The sequence below is a fragment of the Anomaloglossus baeobatrachus genome, chromosome 2 (genome assembly GCF_048569485.1).
Source record: "Anomaloglossus baeobatrachus isolate aAnoBae1 chromosome 2, aAnoBae1.hap1, whole genome shotgun sequence".
Taxonomy (NCBI): domain Eukaryota; kingdom Metazoa; phylum Chordata; class Amphibia; order Anura; family Aromobatidae; genus Anomaloglossus; species Anomaloglossus baeobatrachus.
The window spans coordinates 366,156,842-366,174,727 of NC_134354.1; the positions used below are offsets into that span (position 1 = coordinate 366,156,842).

The window sequence follows — 17,886 nt, forward strand, 5'->3', positions numbered from 1 at the left end:
GGTCATTTGAGTTGTCCTTTATTATATGTGTCAGTTTATCTATTCCTTTAAATTGAGCGCGTTTCTTTTAAATTTTATATGTCTAATATATATCCTTTATCTACATGTTTTATATGATTGTAATCATAATTTCATTTTTATACAGATGTTTTTATAATTGTGTTTTTAATGGAGCATCGTGTGTATTTTTTCGTACCCAAGTGTACATGTATTCCTTTTTCTTTATCACCATACATTTTCCCCTTTTTTCAACCTTGCACATCTGTAGTTTTGTCAGACATTTTTATACTCTTATTCCGTTCTTTCTTCCTTTTTGTTTCACTCCCTCAACACCTTTTTATTTGCTTTCTTTCCCCGCTCCTGAGCAGTTTCATTCCCTACCACGGACATATGCTACAAAGCAGCAGCACCAATTGAACTTTTTTTCCCTCTTTCTTTGAACTCCATTCACCCCTTCTGGAAGTGCCGGTGTTCTAGCAATGAGCGTGTTGCGCACGCGCATTTCATTTTTTCCCTGACTTTTTTTTACCTTTCTCAGTCAATTGGTCTTCTTTCTAGTAACCTTTGCCTGCGCACGCGCGATGGGGTTTTTCATGTTACGTTCATCTTTCTCACTCAACACCTCTGTCTGGGTACATATGCATATCCCATATTAAATTTATCATGATTCCCCTTTTTATATGAAGGGTCCTTTTTCACGTTTCTTATACTACATATTCCCTTTTAAAAGGTATAGTATTCTAAAAATTGGGCACAGCTTTTCTCTAGTTCACAAGGATTCATCCTTTCTGCACTCTAAACCATCATGGGACGCATTCACTGTATAATATATATATATATATACACATACACACACACATACACACACACACACACACACACACACAAACACACATATATATATACATATACACACAAAATTTTTCATTTCATTTTTGATTTCTTTTCATTCATATTTTTCTTATGTTTTTATTGGGAACATTATCTCTTCACTTACACCAATTTACCCTTTTCCTTTTTCCCTTTTGTACAACTTCCCCCATTTTTTTCACCCTTTTCTGTTTGCTTCACGTGTAGCTTAGTCATTTGACAGATGACGTCATCTCCGACTACGACCACTCCCTTTCAGTGGTATATATGTATCCTCTGGGTGCAGCATGTGTTAGGCTGTTCTTTTATTTTTTCCTTGTCCTGATGAAGAAGGCGGACATGCCTTTGAAACATGTAGACCTTTGGAAATAAAGAAAAGGAATTTTTTACAACTTTGTGATATTGTGGTTTTTAGCGCAGCATCAAACCCGATTCTTTTATCTCAATTGTTTTTTCCACGGCTATAATCGGGGCTGCAGCTTTCCGCTTTCTTTACATTCAATTGTTTCGGCTTTCCCAGGACTTGTGCCTGTCACAACCATAGCAGGTGAGTACCTGTGCTGTTGTTATATCTCCATTTATCATCGGATAAGACCCTATGTGCGCTTTTTTCCACAGTTCTCTCTCCTGTATAGTCACGGAACATGGCTGTTATAAAAGAACTCCAAATTAACCTCTTCGTGGCCAGACCAGAATGGTTCCTAATGATGGGACGTTTCTGTTTTTCACATTTGTGCCTCTCCTCTTTGCAACAGGCTTAGTTTTTAACTTTCACTAAGGCCTTTTTTTATGCGGTACAGATTGTATTTTTTTTTTATTTTTATTATAATCATCTTTGTAGGTACATATAAAATTATTAAGCTTTAGAGCTTGTGACCAGATGTGATCTTGCCAAATTTCAGGAGCTTTAACCTAGGGCCATTTACCATGGTGGAGGGTTAAAGCCAATGGGAAAGAAACATTTATGGTTCTTGGCCGTTTTTAGGTTCATACTGAGATCTTTCATTAATCACATCATTCAGACCATTTCTCCTTATAACAGACCCATACTTTATTGAAATAAGTTTTCAAAAGTGGTAGAAATCAAAGTAAAAAATGAACAATAGGGGATGAAGGATTATACACTTGATGCTGGAATGGACTCTAAATCATGGATCCCATCCTTATCAATGACCCGCACGGTGAAAGAAGGCAGGCTCAGGATAAACCGCTTCTTCAGCTGAAAGACAAAAACAAATAAAAAAGGTGTGTGTAAGCAAGCGGCTTCTTCTAAAAAGGTGTGAACATAAATTATATGAATGCGAAAGAGTCAGAACAGGGTCGAATGGCTAAATTTAGCAGACTGTTACCAGTGAATTATGCAGGTGAACGCAAATATTATGACTAGGCTTGATCGCTGATCTCCTAAGAGATGGCTCTCAGCAAAGAAGGTGTTGTGACCGTCAAATACGATGAAAAAGGAGCCATTGCGCTTAGTTACTAGAAGCACATGTACTCAACATTTAGTTTCATAGACCGATAACTGTAGCTTATAGCAGAAGCATGTTCTGAGACAATGGGGTTGACTTATTTAATTACATGAGTCAGAATTCTGGTCCAATTTGAGCGAAAAAAGTTATCTATTTTAGAATAATTTTTTTACGGTATGGGGTGTGAAGTATTATAACACTTGTCATGGCCTAAAAGGTGATCCTGTGCGCCAAAACGGCACCATAGTTAGTTATAAGTCAGCAGACCAATGGAAGCCAACTGTTAGATGGTGTAATCTTAGACCACACTTTGAGGTACGCTAAATGTAACAGTACAAGTCACTGAAGAGCTGGGTGAATTTTAAGACTATAGTCTAAGTTTGTATTGTCTTAACGTTCGACCGCGTTCGGAAAGCAGAATGTAATAATGCATTGTATTTTTCAGAAACCAATAGGTCACCATATAAAAAGGGCAGCTACACAGACATTTGATTTTTGTATGAAATCATCGGTATGAGGGTTTTGTGTCTTATGATGCTGGAGGGATTGTCCTATACTTCTTACACATCATCTGTCTGAGGTCTATGGCAAGTTCGAATAACGACATTAGTCCTGACCCTTATTATTTCAATATGGCTTGTTCCATAGGGAACTAAGAAGCATTGTACAAAACAAACAGAATCTGGCTGACTAGAAATGACATTTGATGACTGATTTTAAGCAAAATTTCTTACCTCTGCAATACATTTCTTTAGAAGCTCCGTGGCCTCTTCCCGTGTGAGATCTACAATGAAACCAGAATGTAACAATTAGGAATGAAAATGATGGGTATATATAAAGATGTATATAAAGCTTAAAGTATTCAGAAAAAAATCTGTTTAAGGGTGTGTGCCCACGATCAAGGTTCACAGCGTTTTGGATGCAGCGTGTTTCAGCTGTGTCCAAAACACTGCATTGTACAGAACAAGCACAGTGAATGGACTTATAGAAATCTCCTGGCCTCCTGTGCGTGTACGGCCCGCAGCATAAACCGAACTGCGGTGTGGCTCTCCGAGCCGCAAAAATATCAATTTTTTGCTGCGGAGTCGCAAGCGTTCTCCGCAGGGAGAACACAGCAAGAGACCGCTGAGCCCCGAACACAGATTGTGGGCACGAGCAGCTGCGGTCTCCAATGGAGACTCGTGGCCTCGCAGGTCAGGATCCTAAGGGTACATGCCCACGATCAGGACCTGCTGCGTTCTGGATGTGGCGAGTCCTGACCTGCAGGACCGCAAGTCTCCTTCGCTTTTCTGTTCTTCCTGCGTAGAACACTTGTAGCTCTGCAGCAATAAATTCACATGCTTGCGGCCCCGAAAGCCACACCGCAGGTCAGTTTACGCTGAGCAATGCACGCACAGTGAGCACAGGATTTCTAGAAATCCCATCCACTGTGCTTGTACTGTACATCACAGCGTTTTGGACGCAGCTGAAACATGCTGCATCCAAAACGCTGTGAACCCTGATCGTGGGGATGGTACCCTAATGGATAACTGCCAAGCTGCCTGTTCTGTTGGGTCAGTTTATTGTAGAAGTGCCATAAATGCTGAAGATGAGAATAGTCATTTAAAAATTTATAAAAGGAAAAATAAAAAAAAAATGAAACAGTATTGTTTCGTACCACTGAATTTACATTAGCTTTGTGCCAATCCCCAATGTGGACTTAAAATTGTTAGCCTTGTAGGAACAAGAGCGACATGGTCTACAGGGATGGGCTCTTTGCACACGCATACATTACCAAGCAGCAGAAAGAGATGGGAGTTTTTTTCCCCCTTATGTTAAAAAAACACTCTGAAAAATACAGCAAAGAAACCAATTATAGGAAACCGCAAGCTTGCGCCCGTAATTAAAGGGAACCTGTCATCAGAAATTTAGCTATAAAGCTAAAAGTTCCCCCCTCTGCAGCTCCTGGGCTGCATTCTAGGAAGCTTCCTATAGTTTTTTTGGCACCTTTTATACCAAAATAAACACTTTGTAAACTGGTACCTTTTGGTATGCAAATTTCTAAAATCATCCATGGGGGCGGGCTGCCGGGGTCCGTTGCTGTCCTCCTGCAGATTTACGCCGCCCCCGAACGCTGAATTTCAAAAGCTCAGGACGCCGCCCCTGGGTGCCCGTGGTCCCGCGCATGCGCTGTTCCACTGTAGCGGTGCCGTGCACTGCGTGCACGTGTGACAGCTAGTGACGCTTTGCGCGGGGCACGAGGTTATGGCGCGGCGCTGTGAGAGTCATCAGTAAGTTCCGCCCATAACCTCGTGACCGCACTTTCCCCTATGACTCCAGCGTTATGCGCAAGCGCTCGCTGGCCTGATGCCCGGACGTCCCCTCCTTCCTATCTATTTCCTGCTGCTGAGCAGGATGGGAAGGAGGGGACGTCCGGGCATCAGGCCAGCGAGCGCTTGCGCATAACGCTGGAGTCATAGAGGAAAGTGCGGTCACGAGGTTATGGGCGGCACTTACCGATGACACTCACAGCGCCGCCCATAACCTCGTGCCCGCGCAAAGCGTCACTAGCGGTCACACGTGCACGGCACCGCTACAGTGGAACAGCGCATGCGCGGGACCACGGGCGGCGTCCTGAGCTTTTGAAATTCAGCGTTCGGGGGCGGCGTAAATCTACAGGAGGACAGCAACGGACCCCAGGCAGCCCGCCCCCATGGACGATTTTAGAAATTTACATACGAAAAAGGTACCAGTTTACAAAGTGTTTATTTTGCTATAAAAAGGTGCCAAAAAAAACTATAGGAAGCTTCCTAGAATGCAGCCCAGGAGCTGCAGAGGGGGGAACTTTTAGCTTTATAGCTAAATTTCTGATGACAGGTTCCCTTTAAATGTACACATTCCCAATGAAACAATATAACTTTCATGGGAAAGAAACATGTTCCATATGAGACAAAAACTCCCAATCAATTAGTCATGTTGCTGAAGGAGGCATGACGGCATTCCAGTCCTCTGAGTCTAGGAGGAAAGCACCACCTTCCCAAAACTAGCAGCAGTCTCCATACACCACCCCAGGCTATTGTGAGTGGCTCTAAGGCGGGGTGATCGACTTTACCATCAGCTTCATGCTGAGTAGTATTGGTTTAAGGTGCTTTGTCTTTGGACAAGTTACTAATAAAGTGGGATGACCAACTTGTTCCGTACTCTAAGCTTACAGTATCAGGAGAAACTTCTTGAAATCCATTGATGAAGCACTGTCGGGAGTTTGGAAACTTTGCATTGTTGTTTGGGTCCAGGCACTTTAATAATTGCTGCAGTTAAAGGAATTGTCTGTCATAGACCATAAAACTTCACCCATGTTATCTTCTGACCTGTAAAGCCTAGGAAGTCCATTTTAGGCCATGTGCACACTAGAAAGTGCCTTTTTCTTAAGGAAAATCCGGACCCTCTTAAAGAATCGCGCACCCGCGGTAAAAAACCGCAGCGAAATCCGCAGTTTGCCACAGGTTGGTCCCTGCGGATTTTTACCATTATCTATGGAAAAACAGCAGGTACTGGCAGAAAAGAAGTGACATGCTCATTAATTCCACAGTGGAAAATCCAAGGGTAAATCTGGGGGTATAAAAAACAAAAAAAAAAAAAAACTGTGCGCACAGCATTTTTTTTAAAACCCATAGGATTTGCTGGGGAATGACTGCAGCAGTGTTAGACACATTTTCTGCAGAAAATCCGTGGCAAAATCCGCGGTAAATCCACAGCATGCGCACAGGGCCTTAGACTCCAAGATAATCTTGAAGGAACGGTCCTAGAAATACTCATTTCACAATATTCTTTGGGCGTGAACAAGCAAAGACGCTCGCAGATTGGTGAAATGATCTTTATTGCTGCAAAAACGATTATCGGCAGCGTATTGTCCAGTGGACACCGGGTTCGAGCTGCTGAGGATAAGGACCATGCTCTCAGTGAGGATTGCTAAGCACAGTCTGCCTCTGTAAACGACCGCCGATCAGTGTATATTTACAAAGCAGAGGTCGTATAATGCGCCAATCAATCCACATAAATGACACTTCACTGCACGGCGATTTTGCATTAGACAGCACTCATATTCCCTCCGTTCATAAGCCATTGACTGACACGTACATAATAAATATGGAAATGACATGATCTAGAGCTAAGTAAATTAATGTAAGACGTAGTCACACAGTGGAAAAAGTGTGAATGCATATGAAATATCACATTATATCAGTTAGCTATATTACTAATACACACGTGCAAGGTTTACCAATCAAACTGTACACAGCCCTGCTCTATATACACTATGGTATACACTTAGCAATGATTGATTGATAACCTGACACAGAAAGAGACCTGAAGGAATGGAGGAGGGTGTAGGTGATACTAAGGTCCCACCAGGGGGTACTCTGTGCCCCAGCAAGGTGTGGGTGTTATCACACTAACTTCTCAGCACTGGGATCGCATGCTTACAGGGCTGCATTGCAAAGCAACCGAACTAAACTCACTGGATTCTGCTACATCCAGGTCCCACATTCCCCCAAGTGATAAAGAGAAAAAAAATACTTAAAATAAATAAATACGTTAATGCTAATTACTTTCATCTCAGCTTCTAAAAGTCAGTCATTTCCTAACGTTTCACCAGAGAAATGCAAGATATTGTGGTTATGACATAACAGTGCACATTTATCAATGTATTTAGGACAAGTTTTGGGGAAAAATGGCCCTTAGCATAAGCACCATATTTAAGACGCTCCAACTCAAACATTTATTTTAAAAGCCCAAATGTTTGGGGAACGCGAGTAAGGCTGGGGTCTCACAAGCGTATAAAAAGGTCTGATTTTTAGGCAGAAAAGTGGAACAATTTTTATTTTTCTCGCTTGTCATATGTATACAATTTGTTTTTTTCTTTTCCTCATATGTTATTAATTTACAAAACCATTTACAGTCTCATATGCTACAAAATTGCAATGTATCCATAAAAATTGGATAAGATTTTTTCTCGCACCCATAGACTTCAATGGGCGAGTCTCATCCAAAAAGAGTCAACCGCACGCAGCAGCTTTTTTTTTTCTACACACGAATAAAAAAAACAAAAAAAACAAAACAAAAAGCAGTAATCTGCCCTACCCCACTGAATAACATGGGTCAGTGTGCTGTCCGACAAAATATCACATAGTACACATCTGATTTATTGGTAGTCTGCATGAGCCCTAATGCTCGACAATCTAATTACAAAACAAGGCCATGTCACACACACACACAGCTAAACCTCTATAAAATATATATGTACTGTAAGTGTAGGTGCATTAATATACTCGCCGCCTTCCCAGGTTTCCAGCGCTGTTCTAGTCTTCTCACTCATGTGACTTCTATTCCGACTTACCAGATCACACTAGGGTTTGGAGCGTCATAATGCACCTCCATTGATGTGTGTTGAGAAACAGACTGAAAATGCTAAGTTTATTGAAATGCTGCAGCGCAGCAAATCATCAATCATTATTGTATGGGGAAGATGCCTATATGCTGCTTTGAACAATAAAGAAAATAAATAATGATGTGGGCTCCCGCCTATTTTTTGATCACCAGGGCAGGTAAAGCAGACAGCTGAACACTGCATCCTTCAGCTGTCTACTTTACCTTGGCTTGTTATCACAAATAGAGAGCATAGCAAGTTGTTTTTTTTTAATTATTTAAATAATTTAAGAAAAACAGCGTGATGTCCCCCTATTCTTGATAATCAGCCACGGTAAAGCAGACAGCTAGGGGCTGGTATTATCAGTACAAAAACAAAAAGTTTATACAGCTCACAAGACAATTGAATGTGGGTCCGGTACTCGGAAACCTGGACCAGAATCCAAGTGGAAACTTGAGACCATGGAAGAAAAAAAACAAAAACAACCACAACAGCAAATCCAGCATCCGCTTGATTAAAAAATAGCTGTAATGAAGATGATCATTAAAGGGAAGGTGTATAAAAAAAAAAAAAAACAAAAAAACTGAAAAATAGTATTAATGTTTTAATGTTATGTTTACATATTTGTTTTAAAATTGAGCAAAACAATAAATTTTTTTTTAAAAGTTTGATATTTTCCACTCAAACACTAGGGGGAGCAGCTGCTAAAATCCTGCTGTAGAGCTACTGTAGAACTAGGTCACATTACAACTGCAGTAAAAATTGGCAGAATCTGCTCTCCTGTGTGTAATGTCACCTCCCCCTCCCAATCTGGGTGTTTCGAAAAAGATAAGGGAAGATGAAGTTTAGGATCACAATGCTGAGCCATTTTGTTGGTGACCGCAAAGTGATCCTAATATGTCTAAAGTGTCACCAAGGACAGCTGGCCTAGTGCGCCACTGTATACTAAGCCCCAATGTATTCCGTGCCCCGCTGTATACCGCGCTCATCAGTATAGTTCACCCCACTGTATACTGCGCTCTGCTGTATTCCGTGCTCAGCTGTATACTGTGCTCTGCCCTCCACAGTATACTGTCCTCTACTGTATTCCACGCTCCGCTGTATACTGCACTCCCCAGCATACTTTGCACCACTGAGCGGAGGCCCGAGGTGAGCACATGAGAGCGGGGGGGAGCAGCAGCAGCCCGGCGCCGGTACTCACACATCCAGAGCGCGTGACAGGGGGAAAGCGCAGCATACTCTGTGAGCTACACAAAGTTGCCGACTATCTCCTCCCTCTGCTGTGATTTGGACAGCCCAGGGGGCGTGTCTAGCTTACAGCAGACGTAGTGTCACTGTTAAGTATACAGTGGCAGCCCAGCCCGACAACTGGCTGTTCTGACACAGGACTGCCGTATTTGAGGTAAAAAGTCGTTACATACAGCAAATCCAAGATGGCAGCCCCCAGTGTTTCAGTAAAACTAGTATTAAATAAAAACTAAATAGTGAATTTAATTTTGTATTAAAAATACTTGATGCCATAGTCACTATTAATACAAAAATTAAAAAAAAAAAAAACAACCCAGCAACACCTTACCTTTAAAATTCATAAAAAATAGGATTACAGCCAGTATGAACAAATTGTCCATCAACGCGTTTCAAACAGATACACTTATTAATCGTGACAAAACAGTTTGTGAAACTAATTGATGGACAACTTGTCCATACTGGCAGTAATCATGTTTTTTTTTGTGCATTTTAATTATCTTCATTAAAAAATGGCTTTAATCAAGCGGATGCTGGATTTCCTGCTTTTTTTTTTTCATGGTCTCTGGTGTTATCAGGCTAGGAAGGATCACGGTTATTTGATGCTTCGCAGCCTAAAAATACCAGACTACAACCGCCCCAGAAAGGGGGCATCCACTAGACCAGGGGTGGGGAACCTCCGGCCCGCGGGCCGCATGCGGCCCGCCATGACCTTTTATGTGGCCCCCGGGCAGATTCCCGGGGGAGGCAGTGCTGGTGCTGTCACCTCGGTCTTGCTGCCGCCGGCCCTTTAAATCCACACATTGCTGTTTGTGCTGCAATGTGTTCTCCCGTCGGCCAGTGCCAATTGTGGGCGGGTCTACAGCAGCCTCTAGCCTTGTGTGTCCGCCCCCTGCCCTCCGGAGATCAGTGCCTGCCTTCTCCTTCTGATGCAGTGTGTCCGGCTCCTGCACTCCGGTGATGTGAGTGCGATGCTGCTGTGAGTCCAGCGCCGACCCTCTGCTGCTATGTGCCCTGCCCAATGCTTTGTGCCTCCCCACACCAGTTCTGTAAACCTTCTCCCCCAGAGTTGCATGAAACTCTCAGCGCAGTGTGGCCCCCCAATGTCCTGTGTGCAGCCCCCCAATGTCCTGTGTGCAGCCCATCACCCAGTAGTCCTGTTTGCACCCCCCCACCAATCCTGTGTGCAGCCCCCCCAATGTCCTGTGTGCACCCCCACACAATCCTATGTGCAGCCCATCACCCAGTCCTGTGTGCACCCCCCAGTCCTGTGTGCACCCCCCCAGTCCTGTGTGCACCCCCCCCAGTCCTGTGTGCACCCCCCCAGTCCTGTGTGCACCCCCCCAGTCCTGTGTGCACCCCCCCAGTCCTGTGTGCACCCCTCCCCCAGTCCTGTGTGCAGCCCCCCAATGTCCTGTGTGCACCCCCCAGTCCTGTGTGCACCCCCCCAGTCCTGTGTGCAGCCCATCACCCAGTAGTCCTGTTTGCACCCCCCCAATCCTGTGTGCACCCCTCCCCCAGTCCTGTGTGCACCCCCACACAATCCTATGTGCAGCCCATCACCCAGTCCTGTGTGCACCCCCCCAGTCCTGTGTGCACCCCCCCAGTCCTGTGTGCACCCCCCCAGTCCTGTGTGCACCCCCCCAGTCCTGTGTGCACCCCCCCAGTCCTGTGTGCACCCCCCCAGTCCTGTGTGCACCCCCCCAGTCCTGTGTGCACCCCCCCAGTCCTGTGTGCCTCCCCCCCAGTGATGTGTGTGCCTCCCCCCCAGTGATGTCTGTGCCTCCCCCCACAGTGGTGTCTGTGCCTCCCCCCACAGTGGTGTCTGTGCCTCCCCCCACAGTGGTGTCTGTGCCTCCCCCCACAGTGGTGTCTGTGCCTCCCCCCACAGTGGTGTCTGTGCCTCCCCCCACAGTGGTGTCTGTGCCTCCCCCCACAGTGGTGTCTGTGCCTCCCCCCACAGTGGTGTCTGTGCCTCCCCCCACAGTGGTGTCTGTGCCTCCCCCCACAGTGGTGTCTGTGCCTCCCCCCACAGTGGTGTCTGTGCCTCCCCCCACAGTGGTGTCTGTGCCTCCCCCCACAGTGGTGTCTGTGCCTCCCCCCACAGTGGTGTCTGTGCCTCCCCCCACAGTGGTGTCTGTGCCTCCCCCCACAGTGGTGTCTGTGCCTCCCCCCACAGTGGTGTCTGTGCCTCCCCCCACAGTGGTGTCTGTGCCTCCCCCCACAGTGGTGTCTGTGCCTCCCCCCACAGTGGTGTCTGTGCCTCCCCCCACAGTGGTGTCTGTGCCTCCCCCCACAGTGGTGTCTGTGCCTCCCCCCACAGTGGTGTCTGTGCCTCCCCCCACAGTGGTGTCTGTGCCTCCCCCCACAGTGGTGTCTGTGCCTCCCCCCACAGTGGTGTCTGTGCCTCCCCCCACAGTGGTGTCTGTGCCTCCCCCCACAGTGGTGTCTGTGCCTCCCCCCACAGTGGTGTCTGTGCCTCCCCCCACAGTGGTGTCTGTGCCTCCCCCCACAGTGGTGTCTGTGCCTCCCCCCACAGTGGTGTCTGTGCCTCCCCCCACAGTGGTGTCTGTGCCTCCCCCCACAGTGGTGTCTGTGCCTCCCCCCACAGTGGTGTCTGTGCCTCCCCCCACAGTGGTGTCTGTGCCTCCCCCCACAGTGGTGTCTGTGCCTCCCCCCACAGTGGTGTCTGTGCCTCCCCCCACAGTGGTGTCTGTGCCTCCCCCCACAGTGGTGTCTGTGCCTCCCCCCACAGTGGTGTCTGTGCCTCCCCCCACAGTGGTGTCTGTGCCTCCCCCCACAGTGGTGTCTGTGCCTCCCCCCACAGTGGTGTCTGTGCCTCCCCCCACAGTGGTGTCTGTGCCGCCCCCACAGTGGTGTCTGTGCCTCCCCCACAGTGGTGTCTGTGCCTCCCCCACAGTGGTGTCTGTGCCTCCCCCACAGTGGTGTCTGTGCCTCCCCCACAGTGGTGTCTGTGCCTCCCCCACAGTGGTGTCTGTGCCTCCCCCACAGTGGTGTCTGTGCCCCCAACCCCTCCAGTGGTGTCTGTGCCCCCAACCCCTCCAGTGGTGTCTGTGCCCCCAACCCCTCCAGTGGTGTCTGTGCCCCCAACCCCTCCAGTGGTGTCTGTGCCCCCAACCCCTCCAGTGGTGTCTGTGCCCCCAACCCCTCCAGTGGTGTCTGTGCCCCCAACCCCTCCAGTGGTGTCTGTGCCCCCAACCCCTCCAGTGGTGTCTGTGCCCCCAGCCCCGCGTGTGGTGTCTGTGCCCCCAGCCCCGCGTGTGGTGTCTGTGCCCCCAGCCCCGCGTGTGGTGTCTGTGCCCCCAGCCCCGCGTGTGGTGTCTGTGCCCCCAGCCCCGCGTGTGGTGTCTGTGCCCCCAGCCCCGCGTGTGGTGTCTGTGCCCCCAGCCCCATGCCCCCAGTTAATTAATTGCTTCACCCAATATAGCAGGGTCATTTAAACATTGATAATTTTGTGCGGCCCCCGAAGGTTGGTAGAAATTTCCAAATGGCCCCCGACAGAAAAAAGGTTCCCCACCCCTGCACTAGACGCACCAATTCTGGCGCTTTACCTGGCTCTTCCCGATTGTCCTGATGCGGTGGCAATTGTTGTAATACTTTTGGGGTTGAAATCAGCTCAGGGCTAACTAATGGAGAGGTGTCTATTAGATACCCCAATTACTAACCCAATAAGTGTTGAATTAAAAAAAAAAATTAAATATATATTTATATATAGTTTGATTAAATAAAAGTCTCCCCCACACACTCTCATTCACCAATTTATTAATTAAAAAAAAAAATCATCAGAATTCCGATGAAATCCAATGATGTAATGTTCCACAAAGCCCATCGATTCCTATGGAGCTTTCTTTTGAGAACGAGGCTCCATAGGTCACTCACGGTCAGCAGCACGTACGGAATTTCTTAAGACCGTGAGGAATTCCGGGTCGGTCGCTGACCGGCAGTGACTTATGGTGGCTTGTTCTCAGAACGTTGCTCCATAGAAATCGATGGGCATCAATTTTACACCATTAGATTAAGTCAGAATTTTAAGGATTTTTTTAAATTAATAAAATGAATGGAGGGAGTAAAAGGGGAGTCTTTATTAAGATAAAAAATACAATTTTTCTGTGTGGTTGTGTTTTTTTAACTCTGCACTTGACGGGTTATTAACGGGGGTGTCTGATAGATGCCTCTCCATTACTAACATCTGGGGTTGATGCCAGTTGTCAATTCACAGCTGACATCAACCCCAGAAGTATTACCCCGATTGCCACCAGCAATCACAAAGAGTCGGGCAAAGTGAAAAAATTGGTGCATCTAATGGTTGTGCCACTTCGGGGCAGCTGCGGGCTGCTATTTTTTTTAGACTGGCAAGAGACAAATAACCATGGGTGTTCCCGACCAGCACTCAGATGTCTATTTATATTGCCTGGTTATCAAAAAGTAGGAGGGACCCAAAGCAGTTTATAAAAAAAATAAATAAATACATTTTACAAAAATGTTAAGGATTCCCTCTATTTTTAATAACCAGCCAAGGTAAAGCAGGTCTACTTTACTTGTGCTGGTTATCAAAAAATAGGGGAAAACGCCACTTCCTTTTTTTATCTATACCCTATATACACACACATTTGTTTGCAGGGCAATCGTTCTCCTTACCCATTTTGCTTTCTTTTGCAGACCCTTAGCCCTTACTAATGACCATTTTTACAGCACTAAAGTTCAGATCCCTATTGATTTCTAAGGGGTTCAGTGTGAAGTTTGGGTCCTGAACCCGCACTGTTAACGAACAACCAGCCGAAGAAGGGCAAACTCGAATTTTGCTCGGGTACATTCATTCCTAATCTCTAACAGACACGGACAGAGTTGAGGTCTGGCCGTGGTTGTTAAACATTTAAATTTCTGCTGACAAGCTCTGCGAATGTCATTTAAATGGAAACACTCCACCTTGTGACGCAATTGTAGGGCGCTGACGAGCAACCATGGCAGTCGGGGCTCTCGGAAGGTCCTCATTGCCGCCATCTTGGTACTCCTCTAAGGCTCAGCTATATGCTAGGGCTCAAAGGAGAGCGATATTTGTACTATATACTGCAACACTGTAGTATATAGTTATGGGCAAATCGGATGATCACAGCAGGCTAACATCCCCTGATTATATCCCACTGGAAAAATACAAAAGAAAAAATAATGACAACATATTTGGCACTGTAACATTTATAAAAGTCCAATCAAAATATGAAATTAATTAACCCGATTGGTAAGCACAAATATAAAAAAAAAAAAATTACTAGAAATGTGATTTTTTTGGTCAATACTTTACCCTAAACAAAAGCAAAAACCCCTACAGTAAAACACTGTACATAGGCAAAAAAGTGTGCAAATTAAACAACCAGCTCATTATGTGAAAACTAAGCCTATATCTACTCATCGTTCAAATAAACAGTCATACAGCTTTATATAATATATATATATACACACACACACACACACACATACACATACACACACACACATACACACATACATACCTTATTCTGTCTGTCTTGCTCCAAAATTGTGTCCTTACAGTGACAAACCGTCGGATTGGCCCGCTTAGCTCGGCCTGGCCCCCGCCCCCCGCATGGATTAACCGTTTGGCCAGGCCCGCCACCCCCTGCCCGCCTAGCCACGTCCCCCCCGCACGTGCTGCCCGCTAGGCCAACGTCCCCCCCGGCACGCGCTGCCCGCTAGGCCACGTCCCCCCCGCACTATGCCCGCTCGGCAACTGTACACCTCCCCCCCAGGACAACTCCTTCCATTATACTCTTTCCCCAGGACTACTCCTCTCATTATACTCCTCCTATTATAATCCTCCTATAATACTCCTCTCTGAGGGGTTCACAGCATGGGGGATGGAGCACAATGGGGGGTGCGCAGCATGGGGGGGTGGACCACGATGGGGGTGCACACCTCCCCCCCCAAAACACACCACACACACACACACACACACACACACACACACACACACACCACACACACCGCCCTACACAGACACCCACACACAATGCACAAACACCGCGGCACACACAAATATATGCACATACCGCGCAACACACACACACATTGCACAATACATACCTCCCCCCAAAAACACACATGCAATCCACACGCACATAAACTGCGCAACACACACAGCAACACACACAGACAACACTGCAGACACACAGCGCTCCACAAACAATGCAACACACAACGCAACATACAAACAACACCACTCTCTCACACATCCCCACCCAGACAACACCCAGAACATTTACAGCGAGGTAGGTAGACTGTGTGCACACGCTTCGTCTCTTAACGTTTTCTTGCAGATTTTAATGAACCTGCAAGGCAAAACGCCTCCCAGCAAAGTCTACGAGAATCCGGAAGTGCTGTGCACACGTTGCAGATTTTTGTGCAGAAAAAAAAAAAACTGCACCAAACTAGTGACATGTCAATTGTTTGTGTTTTTCCTATCACAATCCATTAAAAAAAAAAACAACCCAAAAACTTCACATTTTTTCAGCATCGTTTTTCCGGCCAAGTGATGCAGTTTTAGATGCAGAAAATCTGCAAACAAATCTGCAATGTGGAAACATACCCTTACATATATTGCCTACTATTGGAGACCTGCAAATAGCTCCAGGTAGGTAAAACTTAACTGTAGCCCTCATGCGCAGTCAGTGCCGCATTATCCCACCAAATTACAGGGATCAGCATCCAGCAGGAGCATTATGTGAGCGAGTCAGGTCAAACTGTGACTAAATGGTCCAGTAGATAAGCCCCTTTAATAATTCTCCCCAAACGCATTTTTGTTACAAAAACTACCCTTTTACATTTATAAGGATGTTTCACATTGTGGTGCTAGTAAAATGGCATTCATTTCCATAAATCCCTTTTACAGAGGCAATCCTTTAGGCTACTAGAAGGGATGAGTGAACCCGTGGATGTTCAGGTTTGGTCAGTCTTTAGTTTAAAGTTCTGTTCGGGACCCAGACTTTACCCTAGACCCCATATAATGGGGAACAGAGCTTTGGTGCTGTAAAATGGCTGCAAAAAGAAGCAAAGGGGGGGTCAACTGCCTGCAGTTTTTTAACTCTTTACTGGTTTAGTAATGTGTGTGCATGATAGACCTCTTAATTACTAGTCACAGCTGACATCAACCCCAAAAGTATTACTCCAATTGCCACCACACCAGGGCAATTGGAAAGAGCCAGACAAAGTGCCAGAAATGATGCATCTAGTGGATGTGCCACTTTAGGGGCGGCTGCGGGCTGCTGTTTTTAGGCTGGGAAGCGCCAAATCATCAAGGGCCTTTCCACCCTGATAATACCAGCCCGAGCTGTCTGCTTTACCTACACTAGTTATAAAAAACTAAAGGGAGGACCATATGTCATTTTTTTTTATGTTCACAACAGCGTACATGCTTCTCCATGGCGAAAAGGTTGCTGATATGGCTGCAGTACAGCCATCCAACAAACTTTATGCAGCATCCAAACAATATTTGAATTCCAAAGTCAGACACAGATTTTCATTAAAAAAGTCTATGTAAATTCAAGCTCTGGACATTAGGTGTCCACTATGGACCCCAAACTTTACAGTTTGGACTTATTCATCCCTAGCTACTATCTTCCTGAAGCTTAACATTTTGCTACAAAGATGGAAGAGTACCTGTAGACTGTCAAAGCTATTCATACCACTCCAGAGGTCTATATTACTTAGTAGCTGTTAGTAGGAATTATAGGATTACAAAAAGAAAATATCAAAATGTTGAATGCTAAAATATTGTTCCCCACATCTCAGTCATGTGTCCTACACCGTGCATCTTAACCAAGAACATTTTAAAAAATAAGACCCATTACACAACCCAAGTGCAAAACTTATCATACCTGGCTTATAGTAGCGGTCAAGGATGCTGAGGGTGAGGTGGGCTCCATAACCGTGAGCTGCAAAAGGTGCTTTTGCCAGAGATGCTAGATAATCCATATAATAGAGGGAAGGTCCGTCATGTTCGTCGTAACCAGCCAGCAGCATGTTAACATGGTAAGGGGTCTGCAAAAACATGTAATGATGTTATAACATGCTACATGGAGTACTTTCACTGAATTTTAAAAACAGATTATTCAATTTTAACATAGTCGATCACATAAAACTTCAAGGCTTGGCCTACACTGCTGCTGACACAATGCCGCTACAACACCACCATGCAAGAAGCCAATAGCATACAAAACTCATGGAGCGCTGCTGGTACAAATGGCTTTTGTTCAGCTCCGTAAACAAAAATATAGTTAAGCTGGTGTCACATAACGACAACGACGTCGCTGCAACGTCACCATATTCTGTGACGTTGCAGCGACCTCAACAGCGACGTCGCTGTGTGTGACACAACAACGATCAGACCTCTGCTGCGAAATCGTTGCTCGCTCCTGAATGCTCCAGGTCATTTTTTGATCACTGCTATCCCGCTGCGCCATGCTGATAATCCTTGTGTTTGACACCGAAGCAGCGACGCTACGTCTGAAACCACACAACGACAGTCGACGTCGCTATGATCGCTGCTTTTTATAACATGTTTGACAGCTTACTAACGATCATGTATGGTCGCTGCTACGTCACAGAATATGGTGACGTTGCAGCCACGTCGTTATGTGCGACACCAGCTTTAGTAAATGTTAACTTAACACACTCATACACATCAGACTAAAGCCAGTCAAACCCACTGTTATAGGACAATAGTCTAGCATGTATGAGGATCTGGTCTGTTGACTTTCCAATAGCTCGATCCTTTATTGTCCAGAAGATAGACTCCTGAAAGCAACTTATTAGATAAGGCTGCTTTCACATTACGTTTTTTTAACATGCGTCATGAACGTTTTTTTT

The 17,886-nt window shown here is 45.9% G+C and overlaps 1 protein-coding gene across 1 annotated transcript in view; it reads right to left on the reverse strand.

Annotated features, from left to right (window-relative positions):
- Nucleotides 1-1,896: 1,896 nt before the first annotated feature.
- PSMB2 (proteasome 20S subunit beta 2) overlaps nt 1,897-17,886 on the reverse strand; it is a 45,421-nt gene continuing 29,431 nt past the window's right edge. The window contains exons 4-6 of the mRNA XM_075334059.1: nt 16,896-17,058; nt 3,074-3,123; nt 1,897-2,089 (exon numbers count right to left, since the gene is read on the reverse strand). Coding sequence (XP_075190174.1) covers nt 1,988-2,089; nt 3,074-3,123; nt 16,896-17,058 — 315 coding nt within the window. The 3' untranslated portion in view covers nt 1,897-1,987. The remainder of the gene's footprint in view (nt 2,090-3,073; nt 3,124-16,895; nt 17,059-17,886) is intronic.